Below are 21,258 nucleotides of genomic sequence, written 5' to 3'. Positions count from 1 at the left end.
TTTAAAAGGGGGGATAGTTGATTTGAATTCAGTTACCGTTTCTTTCCCGTTACTTGCCATTCAGTAAGAGGAAAGAGAAGAGAAATGGAGACACCTCTTTGGTAGTGAATCCCACTTCTCTGGGTTTCTTATACATGGACAGGGTGTTCGTTCTGACAGTTCACAATTTTTATCTTTGTTTTTGTTCTTCCTTAATCAGCCTACACAGCCTCAGGCACATCTCAAGCCAATCGATATGTGGGACTAAGCCCAAGAGACCCATCCTTCCTGCATCAGCAACAGGTGGGCACGTTTCACCCAGGTGGAATGGGGTAGCCACGCTTTGCTTCGGCGCCTTTCTCCATGTCGCCTCTCAGATCTGGACTCAGGATGGGGCTCACGGGGCTTCTGAGACCAAAAAATAATTGATCATTTTGTTTTCCAAATTTTTTTTTCTCATTTATCCTCTGCTTCTCACCTATCTGGAGTTTCTGAAACTAGCTCACAGCTTCCTCTGTCTTCCTAGAACACAATGACAGCATCCACAGAACTGTTCATCCTAGCCAGACAGTACCGTTCTGCTTTACTGGGTACTGAGGACTCACCAGCTTATGTGGCTTTCCAGGGGGTGACATGCAAAACCAGTTGGAGAGCCAGCTAGAGTCAGTCCGTTATTTCTGTTTGAGACAGTTTTCTTTTCTCCAGATGTTTCACTCCTCCTTTGTACATTAGTCCATGGAGGAGGATGTGCTGAAAAGCTGAGTTCACAGGCGACACATTATTCCCACTCTAATAGTTTAAATTGCTTCACTGATTTCAGATGAGATAGAACACTTTTTTGGGGGGGAGGGGCGATTCTGCCTTCTTACATCTTTTATGTTTCAAGTAGCATTTTTAAATTTCACATCTCATTAATGCTGTAAATTTAATGCAAATGAAGTGCTTACCCAAACTGTGAAATAGTACAGCCAGGATTAATGGGGGCTTATAAACAAATTAGCCACAGTCAAAAGCATGCACCACACCAACATAGAAATCCCATGATTCTAGTTCTAGGGTCACAGGAATACTTGTAAACACTTCAGAATCGAAGTCTGTTTTGTGAGGCATATGGTCACCACCCTTAACTCTGGATAGCAGAGCAGTTTGAAAGGAACAGTATGTAAAACGTTACATAAGGAAAAATAGGCTATAGCTTGTAAGCCGGAGCTGGGAGTAGACACCTCGGCTCTTCATTTGCAAGTCCTCTGTGTTTCTATGAGGTTTATATATGTATGAAGCCTGTGCAGTTACATGCGCCCACTTACTCAGCTCTAGGACGGCCTATCTGGAGTTTGCTTACTGTCCTCCAGGCCTTCCCTTTCCCAGGCCAGGGTGATCAGCTGTGTGTGGTAAAGGTCACCACGTGCGGAGTTCAGAGAAAAGTGTGTGACTGATAGCTCATTCTAGACACTTGACATTTTGCAAGGTTAAAATAACAAAACAGAACACGAGAGAACTGACTGTAGACATCTGTATATAGTTATGGAAATACCAAATAATAATTAGTGGCTTTGCCAGCCAATGGCTTTTCAACAGAATTCTCTGGAATGTTGCTTTTTTGACCTCCTAAAGTGCTATAATATGAATGTGTTATAATTACTATAGTTATATTTAACAAATGTATGTGATCATTGTGCTTTTTAAACATATGCAGGATTTATAGGTTTTGGAAACATGTTTTTTTTTTAAATCATACATTTCTTTCAGAAATATTTTTGTCATGGGACTTGCTATTATTCTTTATGACACATCTCTAATTTCCAGTTAATTTTTAATTCAAAAAACATGCCTCCATTATTTAACCTTTAGCCCCAAACACATTTAGAATATTATAACCAATCCCATGCGTTCAGAAGCAATTGTCCTCTCTCCTCGTCCTACGCCAGGGCAGCATTAGTTTGTATCAGTTAAAATTAACATCAGGGTCTCCTGCAATGACGGTTGCAACAGTATATTTGTGCCAAAATTCTCTCAACATTATCTAAAGAAGCATCAAGAAAGCTTAGCACAGTGACAACATGGACCTTAATATAGGCAGAAATCTGGGAATCTTTTCATCTGAGGAATGTATAGGACCAACGTTCCTATAAAGACTGCCACTTGCTATTTAAGTGGTCAGTACTGAATAAAGACCACTTATAATGTCATGCATTATCTAAGTTCAAATGTGTTTGCTACTTATGAATATATGGTATATATTAATCCTTGGAAGCGAAAAGCCATATATTCCACAGTTACAATTTGTAAATACTGAATAGATAGATAACTTATCTCTTATGTAATGGAATTTTGATTTGAAGCTATGATTTTGAGGCATGAAGCAAACAACGTAAATGTATATCACACGACATAATCATACCACTGAACTGAAGCTCTGGTTAAAATCTATTATCGTCATCCTTTCCAGTTAAGAACTGTAGGGATGAAGCTCTATAGTCATTGTACTGGAATGGAGAGAGCAAAATAGTTTAAATGACTTCAGTAAAGGTTATTCTTCCTCCAGCAGAAACGAGATTGATTTACTGTGTCCTCCCATTACTTTACGAAGATTTAGACGAGACCACTCTTCTAAGGGCAGCTCCTAAATGCGTTTGGCTTAAAGCTCTCCGTGATGAATGCAAAGGAAAATGAAGGGGTCCATGAAATAAAAGTGATCAATCATTTTATATTAGCTAGGAGAAATTCAAAATTAGAAAGGCAGTAGCTTTAGGCCGAGGGAGCTCTTTTAAACATTCCCCATAACCTTTAATATACATGACCCTTTAAAAATAAATATTGTCACCAGGTACATTCTTCAGTTCCCGTGGATTGCTTTATAGAGATTTATCCTTTCAGCTTATGAAAAGTATCGATGTGCATTGTTGCCTGCCATTTTCTCCCTTAGAAAAGAACTTTAATATAGCTTACATAAATTAGAGCTAACAATAAATTTAAGATTGTCGAATGTTTTTGACTGTCTTCAAGCAACCTTCCCACAAGATGACATTGCGGAAGAGCTCTCACTGTAGCTGTTCCTAGCGCACGCTCACGCTGACATTTAAATCGAAATGTAAAATACTAAAGTACATCCATATTGGCAGATTCAAGGAGTAAAGCCCGTGCTTTTATGGTTAGTTGCTTGTTACCCAGTTATTAGTCGTTACCCATCGGCAAGCTCCTTTTAACAATGATTATTTCTGACGATTGCCAGTTCCTAACTACCTTGAAATATTAGTTTTTGTGGGTTTTTTCCTTCCGATGTTGAAATTTCACCTATCATATAAATACAGTATCTCACTTGAATTAAAAAAAAAAAAATAGAAGTCAGTTAATTCCAGAAAGCGTTTCAGGAAGGTCCTGTAGAGCTGCTGCTAGCTTGTCATTAACAACAACCCTCCCTGTGAAGAGCACCCTCAGCTCATTTAGATGATCAGGACTCGCCTTTATGGCATGTCACTGCCTTGGGCACAGTGAGGCCTGGCACTGGTCTGTCTTTGGGATCACTGGCTGGCTTACTGGATTCGCCAGCAGTGTAAGAGAAATCCAAACCAGAACTGTTTCTCCTAGAGCTTCTTTCTGCTTTAACTTTTCTGTTGGAAGACAGTGCGCTCGGTGGCTTGAAGAACTCTGGGGTCCTGCTTTAGCAAACTGGCCTCTGCTCTGTGCTGCCAAATACTTTGTCTTGGTTTGGAACACTTTTCGAATGTTGAACACACCTTCTCTGACTTCCCTGTGTAGAAGTCCTGCTTCCTGCCTTGCATGCACTCTGTACACATTCCTTCCTGTTGACAGTGACTTAACGCTATCTCCCAAATTCTATCCCCTGAGGAAATGGGAACCCTCTAGCAGAGTGTTAGATTTCGCTTAGAAGGAATGGGCATTATTTTATAAGTCAGGTTAAACAATGTTAATATAAATGGGTATGATGAGGAAAGTCAGTTAAAGCTTCATAATTTGTTTGCTATAATAGGAACTTTAGTAATTTAAAATAATATAGCTTACAGTTCAGTGGAAGGTTGCTTTCACAGCAGAAACCTTAGTAACACACATCAATACCATGACAGTTTGACAAGATTTATTGTAGATTGAAACTAAAAGTTTGCAGCTAAAACACTTCCTGTGTAGCTGTAAGAGACCCTACCATACAGCTATAAGAGACCAGTCAATGAGTTACACACAGACCTTGACACTCACTGGAGATTGTAGGTAGACTGAGCAGGGAGCTGCTTTGCCCTTCCTTTAATAAGACAATCAAGGAAGCTCCTACTTGTAAGAAGTAAGGCTTGCTCTCAGTCTCAAAAGGATGTCCTGGCTGGCTGTGCTATGTGTGACTGGAGCCACTGGCTGAGTGCCTTGTCACTGTGGATTTTACTGGTGCTTGAGCTTCAGCGGTTACGTCTCCAATGTGGCCATGGAACACTGTTACTTCAAGTCCAGTTATCAACTAGTTATGCTGAAATATTTTCAACACTTTCTGGGTTGCACTTGGAAATTTGGAATTTGGAAGCACTCTTCATTACACTAAAGATTTCTGTTACACAAAATAGCTTTTAAAGAAATTGCTTCCTTAGGATTTCTTCTTTTAAAAAAAAAAAAAAAAAAAAGCTAAGACATGAAGTGAAATCCTGTTGTAATTTTGTCCTGGCAAATGACAAAGCCAAAGCCAAAACTTAGACCATAAAAAAAAAAAAAAAAAAAAAAAAAAAAAAAAAAAAACAGAAACAAAAACAACAAAAAAACCCATTGACAAGTCAGTCATTAGAAGCAAGCAGTTGAAAACGGACACACGTGGACTATCCACAGGCTTCTCGGTAGAGCCAGGAAGCAGGCTATCAACATAGGCCATTCTTAGTGCGACTGTTATCATAATTGACAGCATGACGCAAAGGCCTATCACATGACTTCTGGGTAGGTATGTAAATGGTAAGAGGTTACTCTTCGAATGTGCCTGCTGAAAAGGAAACATATCTAAAGGAAGTTTGAGTCAAACTGATGGCTATGCAAATGTTTAGCTTTGGGGCGAGTTTTGAAATTGAAAAAGAATTCTTTCATCTTCTGGCTGTCTTTTATTATTTATTCTTTTATTTACTTTTCCTAGTTACCAAAGACAAGGCTCTATATATAGTATTTGAGTTAATGTCAAAATAAAATTATTTTTAATTCAGTCTTATATTTCAATCAACAAAAACACAGAAATTATCTTCTTTCCTGAAATGAAAAGCTCTCAGTAGGAAAATTCTAAAGATTATATTTACAAACTATTTGAGCTGCACATGAAGCTCCGGATAGGCAAGAGACAATGACAGCATGGTTGGGTGGGGCAGTGACAGGCATGGTGGGGTAGGGACAGGACAGGCATGGTAGTGTGCTAAGAACACAGGTTTAGGAGTCAGGACTTTGGCCTTTGCCCTCCGATGGGAACAGGTATGTCTGAATTTGGACAAGTCTTAAAAGGGGAAAGGGTCTAGCCTCTAACATTCCCAAATATCTTAAATGTTATAGGCATGAGTAGCTTCTATTCAAAGAAAGGATCCCTTATTTTCCAACTCTTTAACATGTGACTTATAGTCAGTGATTTTGATTATGTTCGTGGACTATTCATGCCCATTTAACTTTATTCTGTGAAGTATCAAGAAACATGGCTTCAGAAATTGTCACGGTGACTTTTGGGTACCAGGATGGTCTTGATTTTATTTCGTGACAGTTTCCTCATGATCATTGTCCTTGCTCATTAACATTCCACAGCATCCATCCACAGTCCCTTCCAGTTACTCCACAGCAAGTAGTTCATAGTAACAGAGGAAAACGTTACCCATCCAGTCAATGAGTGGAAATCACAGACACTCAAATGATGCTCCTTTTTATACATTTCCATTGCTCCCCTCCCCCAGTCTGCTACCCTGAGCCATCAGGAGAAGTGGGGAAACTCAATAGAACACATAACATACAATTCAGGGTATCCCCCTGGAGTGTTTTGTAAACTTAAAATAAAGTGACAAGGTAAACTTGTTCATGTTGGTTACTCAGTTTCACATTTAATGGTTTAGTGGGTTAGTTGAGAACTCTCATTCGCCATCATGGATGACTGTTAGCACATTGCCTGTTAGGTGAATGTGGCAAAGCTGGTCATTTTTCTTACTTTAATTTTCCCCCCCAAATTGCTATACGTTTACTAACCAAAGTCCCCATGAATAACCACGAAGGGCCATCATCTGAGTATACAACCTTGAATTTAAGGCCATATTGATTCTGGATGGCATCAGCGACTTAGTGTACTTAATTTGAGTGTAGCATCTAAAGTATTTCCGCTAGGTGTTTCCCGCTTATGCACATTTTTCATTTTAATTACTTAATCAATTGAGATTCCCACCTGGTTCTGGGCTCACTATATGATAGCAGATGGCCCAGAACTTCTGATCCTCCTGCTTCTGCCTCCCAAGTGCTAGAAGTATAAGCATGTACCAGCATCCTTGGTTTTCTGTGGTGCTGAGGACCAAGGACCAAACCTAGGACTGTATATCCTGGGCCAGTACCCTCCGGACTGAGCTACACCCCAGCCTCCTTGTGCAGATATTTGAAAGAAACCAGATGGTTTCTTTTCTGTCTTTTTTTTTTTTCTTTTTGACACATTTGCATCTGAATTGTGCCAGGTACAAAGTTTCCCTTCAAAAGGAGGAACTCTAGTCTGAGAACATATGTAGGGACGTCTTCATCTTCACCTCTTTCTTAGTAGTTTGCAATACTTTTCATTTGACCCCTATCCCTGTACCCATTACTTTGTGGGGTGGCCCTGTTTCTTTCATTTCTTACTTCTTTTTGAATTACTGGGCACAATGGATTTAACATATGGCTTTATAGAAAGTCTTCTTTTATTTTGGTAGGTACATATAAATTAAATAAGTAAAACAGCATGTGGCTGTGTATTCTGTACAGATGTGCGTATTATTAAGTCTGACTTTCCGAGTGTAAGAATTGGAACCAGCCCCCCCTCTGCACAGTCACATGGCACTAACAGACTGAGCTTCTAAGCTTGGCTGCACGCGGTCTTTTAAGCTTGACTGCTATGCGCTAGGAGACCACCTCTCACATTGCCAAGTAAAATACTCAGAAAGCTCACACTTACAGGAGTTTTGAGCTTTTGAAAATGTAATCGAGATGGAAGGTGTATGTTTCTGTACCAGTTAAAATTCAAATTGAAAACTTGATTAGAAGTGATTGACAGTTGAATTTTCTAGCACTGAGAACAATCAATGGCTAGGCCAGTGGATCGCAGCATCCCAGTGCTTCCTAACGCTTTAGTACAGTTCTTCGCATATGGAGATCCCCAACCTTAACATTATTTCATTGCTGCTTCAACTGTAATTCTGCTACTGTTGTGAATACGATATAAGTATATGATATGCAGGATATCTGATATGCAACCCCTATAAAAGGGTACTTTGAACCCCAAAGGGCTTACACCCTACGGGTTGAAAACCACTGAGCTAGACTGTCGCCACTCAAAATTTTAAAATGGTTATTGCTTATTACTTAAAATCTCTTTAAAGCTTAAAGAGAAAATTATGCTTAGCATCTTTAATCATAATGAAATATTTCACATGTTCTCCTAAAGAAGCTTAAATATATTTAGTTTGAGTCTTTCAGTATTAAAAAATCTGTTCTGAATTTGCCTGGTCAAAGAGTGTCGTGGTTAAACAAGATACTTATGAGCCTGACTTTCTTAGACACGCCTGTCAGAGAACTCTCTCATAGTAACAGCTGATGTTTACCTCAGCTATTTAACTGCTGTTGTTTACCTCAGCTATTTAACTGTTTCCCTTACCTACACCCTTTAGATCTTTACTTTATTGGCTAGTTTATCAGTTGAAAGATAGTTTAATAACAAAGGTAATTTAAAGAAGAGCGAGAAAGAAATGTTATTGCTTAAGGAATAACTTGGATCGAAAGACTGCTAACATACAAGCTGGCACAATTGTCTTTCTCAGACACCTTGAACGTGTACACACTGCTGGCCCATAATATGGACAAATCTATTCAAATTTTACTTTATAATTTTAGTTAATGAACGAAAGTTAATTCAATATTTATTAGTATCTTGCCAACTTCTTTGCCACTAAGTTATTGTTAAATATAGTCTTTGGTCATTTTGTACGTATGTAAACATCTTTTCTGCTTTAGAGAAAATATAACTTTAAGACGTGTCTATATGCATGAATATGTATATATGCATATATACATAAGTGATAAATGGAAGTAACTAGTTAGGTTTAGCATCTTTGAAAGTATATTTAGGAAAGAAACTCAAAAAGAAAGAAAGAAAGAAAGAAAAATGTTGATTTTTAAATGTTCAGGATGAGGCCAAAGATTGCCCACTTGAAATTTTTAGAAGTGGTTATAGAAAAAAGCAATCTGCATGTAACTAGCCAATTTACATAAGGATCCTTCCAGAAAGACGGTAGTAGTCTCTCAGCCTTTTCTGAGATAGCCTGTGAGTGGCACTCAGAATCTTAAGGATTTGTGTGGAATTACCAGCTTTCTGAGAGAGCAGAGTCCCCTAGACATTAGCCTGTTGTAGTCATTAGCAGGATGGGATGTTGTGTGCCCGAACATACATCCTGCTTTTTGAAATGCTGACCTTACTCAGCACTGGCATTCACCGGTAAATGGATCAGTGAGCGAGCGGCACCAGGTGAACTCAAACGGGTCATGTCGTTCTCTTTCAAAGCTCATATTTTGAAATGTGCCCCACTTATTTCTGAAGATAAACAGCATAGGCTAGCACATTGAATTTCTGTTTGGAAGGCCCACTCAGAAAATTTGAAAAACAAACAAACAAACAAACAAACAAACCAGGAAATAACCCAAACCCTTCACCACGGAATAGGCCAGTAATCCTAGTCCTCGGAAGGTTGAGGACATGTTCAAGGCCAGCCAGAGCTTCATAGTGAGGTTCTGTGTGTCCACCCCTGCCAATAGTGTCCCTCAAAAACAAGTCTCACAAAATTGCTTCTCATACACTATAGACTAAACACATTTTATTTTTTGAAACAGCAGAAATATGTCACCTGTTTAAAAATGAATAAGTATAAATTTTCTCCTTTATACAAATTATGGCCTGTTTACTGAATACCAACTTTTTATTGTATTTATTTTCTGTTATTACTTCTTTGTAGCGTTGAGCTAAGCAAACCCCACCCACCCAGCTCTCTGTACCCCCCTCTGTCTCTCTCTCTCTGTCTGTCTGTCTGTCTGTCTCTCTCTCTCTCTCTCTCTCTCTCTCTCTCTCGCTCGCTCGCTCGCTCTCGCTCTGTCTGTCTCTGTCTCTCCTCCCCTGCCCCCCCCCCCCCCGTCATCCCCTTGGGTAGAACTTTTTTCCAGTTCTTTATAAAACTATCGTTACTTTAAATATCTAAGTATTTTAAAGACCCCTTCAGAATTGCAGAATTCATTTTCAGAACAAGAGCCATCATCCTGAAACCTCAGGATCTCTCTCTTAGGCTCTGCCGAAACTGGAGTCTGACGGGGAATAGTCCACATTTTAGAGTACCGTGTTTTCAGGACGGGGTTGAAGCAATTTGTCTTAAGTTTAAAGGCTTTTTGGCTGCAGTCGCCATCTAGAAACGACCACAGAAGAGGGAAAGAGGGACAAGCCAGGGTATTGCTTTCAGCAAGGCACCTCTTTCTATGTGAGAGGTGGTTATTTATAACCTGCCTTTCCGGAGGTTAAAAAACATGATCTTCTACTTTGTCCATTCCCCGCCCTCACCACTCCTCCCACCCCTGCAACGCCAGATAAGTTTACTTTCTTAAGCATAAAAATAAGCAATATATCTTCTCAATAAATCTGCTAGCACTGTAGGGCAGCTGTTAGCCAAACAGAACTGGATAGGGTTACCAAGAAGCATCCTGAAGAGTGGGGCCAATGTGCAGATCTAGGGAGAATTTGTCTCCGGTCCTGTTCAGTGCCTTCTCCACCTTCTTCAAGTGCAGGGAAGTATTTACAGTGTCATGACTCTGACTTTTACATACAACTCAAGCTCATTTTTGACTCTTTCTGAACAATGCCACTTTAGGAGAAATGCAGTTATTAACATGGAAAATGGGAAGCCATCCAGCTTCTCTACCTGTCAGGGTGGACACAGGGTGGGGACTTTCTCCTCTAAACTGCATGTGTCCTGTTTTGCAAACTGCATGCTTTACAGATATTGATTATTTCCCTTTGCACAGATGATTTGGTATGTCGCATAGAAAAAATGCATTTTTATTTCCTTTCTAAAATAATCTCTCTATTGAACATTATTAACGTTTTCTTTTATTTCAGCTTGATTTATATTCTAATGCTGGCTAATTGTTATGTTCTAAGCACTCGTTTCTCTGTATGCTTTAATTAATAGAGGAGCATATTGCAATAACTTTTTGTGCCTAAGGAAAAGTCTGAAAATTTTGCTTTACAGAGTAATATTTTTTGTTTTGTTTTGTTTTATTTTTCATTTTTTTTGTTTGTTTGTTTTGTTTTTTGATTCTGTTTGTTTTCTTTTAAGTTGCCTCTTGGGAAAGTAAGAGTAATGCCATGTTCAGTACTAGTTTGCATGTGTTCATTTAAATACTAAAAACTGTAGTACTGCTCGATCATATCTGACTGCTAGGTTTCAATTGACAGCTGAGGATTTGTGACTGGACCATGAATCAAAACGGCAGGCATTTATACCCCAGTACCAGTGAGGATACATTGGGAATTACTTGGCAAAGGTAACATTTTAATTATTTCCAACCCTACACTTAAACACTTAAAAATTACATGACCTAGAGTGTTTGTTTTTAATTAGCTGTGCAGAAAATATGTTAAAGCTTTAGTTGTTTGGCTTCATCATCCCCGTTTCCCTCTCCCTCTGTTTAATTCCTGTTTCAATGCAGCATCAAATGAATCTGGGACTCTGGCATCTGTAAACTATCATTGGAATTTCTCAATACTGTCAAACGTTTGGGACAATTTATAACATTTTTGGTGGGAGTTGGAGGAGTGGAATTTGACATTTAGATTTAAGGGCCTAGAAATGAAATCATAGCTTTAGGCGAGATTTTTCTGCTACCTGGGGATAAAACATTGGTTTTTCTATATAATATGCATTTTCTTATTTCAACTCTTTCTGCTCCTGCTAACTCTAAGTCCTTTTTATATCATTTATTCATCTTCCAGTGGGGGAAAGACTAGAAGAAAAATTTTAAGTCAGTCAACTTAGCTGTCATTCACAGCACCAGTAAATTTTGGAGTGGAAAGACGACTCTGTAGTTAAAAAAGAAAATTTAAATAGTTTTCATTTCTGATTACGTACTGATGTAAATGACTTTATTAGATTGGCTGAGAAAATTCTTTGAAATTAGTTTTAATAATTTATGTTTTGATTTTAAGAAGTACTTGTAAGGTAGTTGTTATCTTTTCAGAGCAGCTTGTGTCAAATAAATAATTTGTGGTACAATATATATTAAAACATCACCCTGAACACAGGGAGTAAGGTAATCCTCGAGTCCCCTCACAATAGAGCCAACATAGTTTTTATCCTCACTCTGATTGTTATTGCCTGATTTTAGTGTTTGTGTGAAACCAGTTGTCCAGGTGTGTCAGATATGAAGGTGATTCTTCATTCCACAGCGGGTGGTGATGGAACCTGCTGTGGGCTTGAGGAGTCAAATGTTTCCATTTCTCAGATAAAACCTAAGACGCCTATCTGCGTTTTCTTTTTTTTGTTTGAATTTAAAATTATATTTATCCCTCTTACATGTGTTTTGCCTGCATGTGTGTGTGTGTTGTGTGCCATGCACACGCTTGGTGCCTGCAGATGTCAGAAGAGGGCGTTTGAATCTTTGGAACTAGAGGTAGGGAATGGTCGTGAACCATCAGGTGGGTGCTGGGAACTGAACCGCAGTCCCCAACAAGAGCAACAAGTGGTGCTTTTAACTGCTCATCCCTCTGCAGCCCTGTACCCATTAGTTAATTTAGCATTAACTTTAGTTAATTTAAGTTATTACAATATGACTTTCCCCATTTATATATAGGTAATAATATCATCTTTTTAAAAAATCTATTGTTCTTCCCCAAGAAGCATATATTAGTACAGAAAAACCCATATAATGTATACTTATAAATGAAAGATAAACTTGACTTAAACAGTCTCAATGATTAATGAATGATGCTTAATTAAAATGAATGAAAGTGGCTTGAGTCTGAATTAGTAAGCTATTTAAAGTTAATTTAATTACATTTGATAACACAATGTTTACACTAGTTTATTAAGTAACAATCCTATACTCCATGCTTTGCCTATCACCAGAATAGCCCATGTTCACAAGGACAGCAAATTAGATGGAAGATACTCATCTTTCTAAATCTGATTCTGGCTGTCAGAACTTTGTAGTGGGTAGATTACTGATAGGTCTTTACTTAATTTAGAATAGGATAGTGTCTTTGAAATACATTGAAACCAACGTGATGTGGTTTGGATGATTTGGTCTGAGTAGTTCTGGAATCAGAGATTGATATACCCCAAAAGAAAAGATAGCCCACATATGGGGAAGAATGACCAGAGTCACTAACAGTCCTTGCAAAAACATTGGTTCATCCTGACGCTCCCTTTCTCATCAAGAGAGTTGATGTGGGCAACCAGCTTCAGATCATAGTGAATCAGCGAGGGGGGCACTGCCTGAGTTTATTGACTTCATTTATCCCGAGTCTCTGAGGATACTAATCTTTCTTTGGTTCAGTGGAATAAGCCTATGAGAAGGTCTGACTGACCAACAAAGCCCAGGAGTTCTCTTTGGGTAGCCTCTGTTCTTCCTGCCACATTTCAAAAAGGCACATGGTTGGTGTTTCAGGTGTGTGTATACATTCTGTAGGGATTCAGAGTCAGGAGCAAGGGTGGGCTGTCTTAAGTCCTGTGCTAGTCACACTCACAGCTCTCTGAATCTGCGTATCACAGTTCAAAATAAACATGTGCAGGCGAGACAGCAATCTGCTTTGCTTTGCTACCATTTTCAAAGACAGACATGACTGCAGGGTATGGTGGAGCATGCCTTTAGTCCTAGCATAGGAGGCTGAGGCAGGTGAGTCTCTTAAGTTTGAGGAAATGTGGTCTACACATGATTAATACATGGTGCCCTGAAGTTGTTTTAAGACTTGGTGGGTTTTCATTTCTTGATAGAACACTAAGAAGAAAATCCTAACTGCCTGTACCACTGTCACTTTCAAGAGAGGTCGGGACAACCAACGGCACAGTCGTCTCAGTAGTTTGACAATATTAGGGAAAGATAGATTTGTTCAACCAGAGACTTGAATGACTTGAAACACTCGGGTGCGTTGCCGCCTGGTTTGTCCTCTCTGCTTTCTTTCCTGAGCTTTGATATGGTAGATAAAGATTGTTCGGCCAGAGGCTTGAATGACTGAGCTTTGATATGGTAGATGCAGATAAAGAACAGGACACAGTTCATGCTTGTTGTGGTAACTACTCATTGTTTTGGTTGCGGTTGTTGTTGATTATGTTTTTAATTAAAATAAAACTAGATCACTTTCCTCCCTTCCTTTCCTCCCTCCAGCTAGAAACTCTCCAATCCCCCATGCTCCCCTACTCTCGTTGATAGCCTCTTTTTCTTTGATTTTTGTTGTTTTATACACACACACACACACACACACACACACACACACTCACACGTATGATCATGGAGACTGTAGATCACAATCCCCTTTGGGGGTTGCATATCAGATATCTTTTTTTTTTCTTTTCTTTTCTTTTTTTTTTTTCGGGGCTGGGGACCGAACCCAGGACCTTGCGCTTCCTAGGTAAGTGCTCTACCACTGAGCCAAATACCCAACCCCCAGATATCCTGTATATCAGATATTCACATTACAATTACTGTAGTGACAGTAGCAAACTTAAAGTTATGAAGCAGCAATGAAGGTAATTTTATGGTTGGGGCCACCACAACATGAGGAGCTGCATAAAAGGGTCACAGCGTTAGGAAGGCTGAGAGCCACTGCTTAGATAGGAAGGCCAGAGAAAAGCACATATTTGGATCTGTTTTCTTTTGTTGGAATTGGGTGTGTTGCCGCCTGGTTTGTCCTCTCTGCTTTCTTTCCTGCCTGGGCCAGTTACCATCTCCACGTGCTTCCCTGCCAGATGCAACTTCTTTGGAGGGCTGAAAATGGCAGGGAGCTGTGTGCATCCTGTGTGAGCTAGAGATCTGCTTGCCACATCCAACCCCAGCTCAGAAACTCCCTCTGGCACCAAATGACTCTTAGGTTCCTCCTAGGTTACAATCTGCAGGACCTTTCTTGCTTTGACCTTAGCATTAATGAGCCAGTCTCTCTCCCTCTCTCCCTCTCTCTTCCTCTCTCTCCCTCTCCCTCTCTCTCTCCCTCTCTCTCTCTCTCTCTCTCTCTCTCTCCCTCTCCCTCTCCCTCTCCCTCTCTCTCCCTCTCTCTCCCTCTCTCTCCCTCTCTCTCCCTCTCTCTCCCTCTCTCCCTCCCTCTCCCTCCCTCTCCCTCCCTCTCCCTCTCCCTCCCTCCCTCCTTCTCTCTCTCTCTCTCTCTCTCTCTCTCTCTCTCTCTCTCTCTCTCTCTCTGTGTGTGTGTGTGTGTGTGTGTGTGTGTGTGTGTGTGTATGCGCTAAGTGGAATTTCCTGCTAAGCAAACGCTTAGTTGCTAGGGTAGACAGTCAAAAGCTGGAGGTCTGCTTCCACACAGGTGGCTTCACCTTCTAGGAGGTTGACAGGGGCTGGATCGCTCCAGCCGGGCACTGCAGTGTTTGTCCTTTGTCCTCCTCCATGCTCAAGCCCTGTTGTTTTTGCACAAGTGAGTTTTGTGGGTGCAAACAGAGAGCCATCACTTGCTCTCTTTAGCCCCTAGCCTGACTCTTGCTTGCACTTTCAGATCCAGGGCCAGTGTAATTGAGTGTAAAAGAAAGCTAAAGGACAATCTAAGAGTAACATAAGCAGAAGTTACTTTAAAACCCTGGATGGGTGATTTATGCTAAAGAGAAACTGGATTTATCGTTTCATTTTCCCTCCTCGCCCTTCACCCCTTTGGGTGAAGTGGGTGGTTGTATGTGTCCGATGGCTTATATAAACAGAAGAAGCCTTCAGATGGCTAAAGTAAACAGGAGCGTGTTACTGAAGGCCATGTTTACACAAACCATTTGCTCAGCCCCTGGAATAATGAATAAATGAAGATTTTACTGAAATAATTGGAAGGTTTTTTCCTGCTTATGCCACAAGTGAACGGCAAAGAGACTTTTACCAGTGGTTTTCCATGTTACCATGTTACGTGTGTTCCCAGTTCCCCTCTCAGTTGAATGCTTCATCCTGTCATTACTTTACACATGTTTTTGTAAGAAATTGTCGTTTATTACTGCAATTCCAGAGAGTTGCTTGATTTCCCAAGAGAAGTTTAGCAGCCAGTAAAGGTTATTTGGATCTGACTGGTCAGGAGGAGGGTAAAGCGCAGGGGCAGCCGTGTGCATTTCATGCTCAGTAGTTATTGTGAAACACTGCTTTCTTTATAAAATGTATGTTCTCTTTCAAAAGACCAAAATCCAAAAACTTACGGAGAGTTTTCAGTAGGTTGCAACCTGCATTCACATATGTATGTTTACGTACACAGATAAGTGGCATGTGTGTGCACAGTCCTGTTCCTATAGAATTAAGTTACTTTTTACATCAGTATTATTGGGACCATCTCTGCACATCTCCTAGGTTAGCATTTCCTGCTCAGGATTTCTTTTTTTTTTTTTTTTTTCATTTTTTCTTTATTAACTTGAATATTTCTTATTTACATTTCGAATGTTATTCCCTTTCCCGGTTCCCGGGGCCAACATCCCCCTCCCCTTCCTTATGGGTGTTCCCCTCCCCATCCTCTCCCCATTACCGCCCTCCCCCCAACAATCACATTCACTGCGGGTTCAGTCTTCTGCTCCGGATTTCTTATTCTGACACAAACCTGCAGTCCCGGCAGCTGGGTTGTCCCTGCAGTTCCTGGGGAGAGCTAGATTTCCATCTCCGAATCTTCTTTTCAGCTGTTAGCTCTAAAGTGTTCAGATTTTTGTCCTCATTCTGGGGCCCTTGCACTGCTCCGGACTAACAGAAATAGGTGAGTCTTTGGTTCAAGGCTGAAAATGACAAGATCGGAAGGTGCGCAGGGCAGTGTTTGGTAACAGGGCAGCTGCTGTTACTTTGAACAGTCTCTTGAAAGCAGTGACTTTCTCTTCTTATCAGTGTCACTTGACACCTGTCAGGAGAGAAAACCTAAAGTTGTTAGCATTTTATTAAAATTATCCGAAATGGCTTTTAACAAACACACAGTGTCTCCCGATCTGGCCATTGAGAGCTGTGTAATTTTCACCTACCTTTCTCCATTTGTAAAGAAAGATTTGTCCAACTGGACGTTTCCTTTTTTATCTAGACAAACTCTTCAGAACACTTCCTAAGAAATTAATTGTATTCCAGCCAGACTTGCATGCTGCCATCCCACAGGAAATGGGTCAGCACTCCATTAAGATGCCATTAGATAATCTAATTTGGAGCTTAATCTCTAAATTAACCATGCTCCATACTTGAAGCATACTTGAGAGAAAGAAAAAAAGTTTACGTTTGAATCGATAGGGGAGCCGAAGCGTGAAGAAGGCTGTTTGTTTTTTCTGTAGCTGTGGTCACGTCTCAAGCCGTCTGGTAACCAGGAGAAACCAGACATGATGTAATTCCAGATTGAACTTGAACTTCAGGGACTTAGCATGGGGGAACAATGGGCCATAGGAATCAATAATGTCCATTTTCCACATGATTATGTCTGGAGCTTTGCCGTCAACCTTTCTGGATGGACAGTGTGACCAAAACGAGATGATCCAGGGACAAGATGTTAGAGGAAAGAGAACAACTTTCTCCATGTTATTTTCAGAGCAGCACTGCAGATGCCAGTGGGATTAGAAAAGTTCCCCCTCTGCAGTAAAGTGGTAGCCTGTTCAGAGCAGTCTTTGTTCGCCTAGGTAGGACAAACTTAATCTTCCGTTTCCTGTCAGATGGTTTTTGGCAGCAGAGCCAGAGAGGGAGGAGCAGGATTCAGAACATTCTCAAATGCAAACCTTACTGGTTAACCCTTTGCAGCTAAAGGAAGTGTGCTAAATGCTGACCTTGTTTGAAGATGGTTTATGCAAAGCACCGTGTAAACACGCACATTCTCTGCTGAGGAAGTCAGCTCCATTGCAGCCCACACATTACTTCATTGTTGTGACCTAGGAGCTGGAAATAGGTATATTGGGAATTGGGTCGCATTTAAATAATAGAGCTTAGAAATGAATATATGTTATAGGAAATGTTACAGAAGTAAAGGCAAAAGCCTGTTGAATTTCCACATAGTGAATAATAATAATATTTCTGTAGCATATCAGAAAGTATAGAAAGTGAGTTTTCTCTCCCTCATTTACTTCATTGTAGGAGTTCCCTGCATATGCGAACACAGTGAAAGGCCCAACATCCTAAATACAATTCTTAACTTCTTTTCATCTTACTCTTCAGAATTCTGTTGTAAACAAGTCCTCTCCTTTAGAAGCAAAACTGTACAGATAATACTAGTGTTTGCTTTTTAAGAGAAATCATTTGTGAGAAAGTCTCCTGGCTGTTATACCAACTCTCTTTCACTTAATATGCCTTTGGCGATCCTCTGTGTGAAAGGCACTATTTCGGAGGACTTTTTTTTTTTTTTTTTTTTTTTTTTTTTTTGCAGGGAAATGTCTGTAGTTGAAGAATCACTTATGCAAATAAGAGGAGCAGTAACCCTTGTAACAATAGCATTGAAAAGAAGCCCAGGGGTGGAGAGGAATACAGACCAGAGGAAGGCTGAGAATCAACATGTGGGCTTCCCTATGCCATGGTATGGGAGGACGGACGGAAATGACTACAGTTGGCCTGTGTGTCTTTATATTTTTTTTTTCCTTTTCGTTTTTTTGGAGCTGGGGACCAAACCCAGGGCCTTGCGCTTGCTAGGCAAGCTCTCTACCACTGAGCTAAATCCCCAACCCCGTGTCTTTATATTTTTAATTGGCAATAACATCCCATAGCTTCATAAGTGTGTGTGTGTGTGTGTGTATATATATATATATATATATACACGTGTATGTCCTATAATTAATAATCTTCATTATTTTCTACCATAGGTTTATAGCTCTAAAATATGAGCAAGATCAAATCAAATTGCTTTTAAAATATGCTTTTAATTTGCTGATTGAGGGGAAGAATTTCCTCTTAAATCCTATCTACATTTAACTGTTGTAAGCGAGTAAATGTTGTGACTTTTTAAGTGCCCAGGTTCCCTTGTTGGAGGGCCTTCTAGCCTCATGTGTAGACCTCCCTAGTAGAAGAACAGAGGGTGGCGATGATCTAGGTTCCTGTACAGCTGCAGTGTTCGCGTGTGAAGGCAATATTCTGTGAAGTCTCTCTCAGATTAAGAACTTCTCTAATATATGATATCTTTAAAAAAAAAAAAAAAAACTGGGGTTGGGGATTTAGCTCAGTGGTAGAGCGCTTGCCTAGGAAGCTCAAGGCCCTGGGTTCGGTCCCCAGCTCCGAAAAAAAAGAACAAAAAAAAAAAAAAAACTTGGAAAATACTTTCACTTGTGCATGTGAAAGTGAACCTTCAATCCAGCATAGCCCAGAAGCAAAGCCATCTGAAACAGTCGAATATAAACCAGCGAGGTTTGACAACCTCCGTTTGATGTTATTTTCCTAAGTGTGGCTCCCCAAGGATTAACAATAAAAAAGGCCATTTACCTACTTAGTTAAGAAATAAATACATTTCTCTTTCATTACTATGAAGTGCTATTGCTTGCAGTTAGACTCATTCTACAAGCCACCTGCAGTTTATGATATTTGGTGTTTCCCAGAGAGCCCCCTGGGGTCCTTTGCAAAGCAGGTAAGAGCTAGCTGGGGATCTTTCTGGTGTAGACTATTACAAATAGTTATCATCATTAGAAATCATCTTGCATGCAAATAGGATCATTCGGATGGTGATAACAATCATTAAAAATGGGAAAAATAAATCAAAGAAATCCAGGACCTGTATACAGCACGCAGTATATTTCACTTTCACTTTGGCCCCTGGTAAAAGGGGGCTCGAAAGCAAATTACAGTCATACATCCACATCTGCACATACATTAAACAAAGATGGTATTACTGTCAGCTGGAAAACAGCTAGCGTTGCATAAATAAATCACAGTTACGAATGTGGACATTGGACTCAAGAATTATTCTTGTTCGGGAGTTCTAATGGATGCAAGTGTCAGCTGTACACCATTGGATGGCATGTAAAATTCACCTGATACACCATGGGATGGCATGTAAAATTCACCTGATACACCATGGGATGGCATGTAAAATTCACCTGATACACCATGGGATGGCATGTAAAATTCACCTGATACACCATGGGATGGCATGTAAAATTCACCTGATACACCATGGGATGGCATGTAAAATTCACCTGATACACCATGGGATGGCATGTAAAATTCACCTGATACACCATGGGATGGCATGTAAAATTCACCTGCAGTAGAAATACAGGGACATGAAGTTGAAATGTTTTTCACAGAGAAAGCTAAAGTAAAGAGTACCGGGAAGCATTTAGATTCCAGGACTCTAATCCTGTGGCTAAGACCTGGGCTTCTGCTGCCTGGGCTGCTTCTGTGTACAGTTGGGCAAGAGTTCAGGCTTCAGTCTCCTCCTCCATAAACTAGGCATGAATGTTTGCCATTAGGATGAAAAGTCTAAGGTAGGTCAATCACACAGACCAGGGTATAGCAAATTACTCATGCTCTGTGAGTGCTATTGATCAGACGCTGTCGTCTTTGCTCTAATATATTAATAGATTCAACCTGAAGCTTGCCTATTTATTCTGTCCACTGATATGAGTTCTTCACCAGAAAGCAAGCAATTAGTTCAAATGCAACATAGTAGTATACCTAGACTTAACTAACATGCCTGAGCCTAATTGTTTCAGATATTTTTTTTCTTTAGCAGAGGAAATACCTTCCTACATGTTTTGGAAGAGATATCAAAACCAGCATGTTAGTAATTTATTAATAAAGTTGAAACTAGTGCAAAGTAATTGAAAGCAAATTTTTCTAAATTACCATTTTCTGTGGTCTTCATGCTCTCGTCAATCTATTAAAGATATGGCTACCTTAACTATACAGCAGACTTTGTATAAACTTACCAAATCTTTGCGCTGTATTACCTAGTGTTGCTCAAGTTTCTTAAAAGAGTACCTATATTCCTTGAAGGAAAAGCAGTGTGTTAATCTGAATGGCCAATAGTATGATTCCCCTGGAAAGTATTAATATAATTAGAATGTTGACATTATATGACCTAACATATTGGAATGCCTAATTCATTATGAAATGAGCACCGATTCGTAGCTGCACGGACTGAGCCATTCTTCCAGTACCTCTCACTGTTTTACTACCTGACTTTCGTAGGTGAAGTATTTTACTTTGGTTCCTGCTTCAACTGAATGACTTCATCTATGTTTACTTGACACCCTGTAGTTCTGGTTGGTAATTGAGTTAAAAGCCAAAGCACCAATCACTTTTGGCCTTGAAGCCACTGTCACAGGATGAATTTATTTATTTATTTATTTTTTAATGACCAACAGATGTTCTTTTGGCACTCACTGCAGTTTTGTTCTCCTTCATTGAGAGATAAAGAATCTATTCACTCTGTTAGTGGAAAAACTATGGTTTACCCAGAGTAAGAAGTAGACATAGAGTGAGTTTTAAAGTCATGGTTGGACTATGCATAAAATCTACCAAACCCTTTTGCTGTATTACTAAATGCATCTCAACTTTCTTGAGAGTTTCAAACCACTTTCCCTCATAATGTTCTCTGTAGTGTTATCTGGGAACTACTTTTTGCTTCCTAAGAAGAGAGATCTAGAGAATTTGAGGTTGTTGCCTCTGACAAACCACTTACTCACTCAGTACACAAGTCCCCATGTCAACATTGGCTAGGTTATGATATAGTTTATGTGGCATATGGTGAATTCATTGCCTCCTGAAGCAAATACATTTACCTTAATAAAGTTCCATCCCAAAAGTTCTTTCCAAGGTTGAACGGACACCTGACTTTGTCAGAAAGCAATGTTGCATAGTGTAATGGCCACGGGACACAAACAGATGAGTTAGTATCTGGGGACTACGTGGGAGAGATTTGCCTTAGTGTCT

At 39.9% G+C, this 21,258-nt stretch overlaps 1 protein-coding gene and 1 long non-coding RNA gene across 13 annotated transcripts in view; one reads left to right on the top strand and one right to left on the bottom strand.

Annotated features, from left to right (window-relative positions):
* Positions 1 to 21,258, top strand: part of Nfib (nuclear factor I/B) — a 406,951-nt gene that overhangs the window by 375,456 nt on the left and 10,237 nt on the right. For 4 of the 12 annotated variants that reach the window (NM_001429569.1, NM_031566.3, NM_001429570.1 and 1 more), the window contains 1 exon segment: positions 200 to 282. In NM_001429569.1, coding sequence (NP_001416498.1) covers positions 200 to 282 — 83 coding nt within the window. 12 annotated transcript variants of the gene reach the window in all.
* LOC148005875 (uncharacterized) lies at positions 15,823 to 17,034 on the bottom strand. Its single transcript, XR_015620951.1, has 2 exons — positions 16,392 to 17,034; positions 15,823 to 16,273 (listed from the first exon to the last, which is right to left on the bottom strand). It is a non-coding gene; the product is annotated as an uncharacterized LOC148005875 (long non-coding RNA).

The sequence above is a fragment of the Rattus norvegicus genome, chromosome 5 (genome assembly GCF_021556685.1).
Source record: "Rattus norvegicus strain SHRSP/BbbUtx chromosome 5, alternate assembly SHRSP_T2T, whole genome shotgun sequence".
Taxonomy (NCBI): Eukaryota; Metazoa; Chordata; class Mammalia; order Rodentia; family Muridae; genus Rattus; species Rattus norvegicus.
The sequence above is the reverse complement of the archived record's forward strand: the minus strand, read 5'-3'. Positions and strand labels throughout refer to the sequence as shown.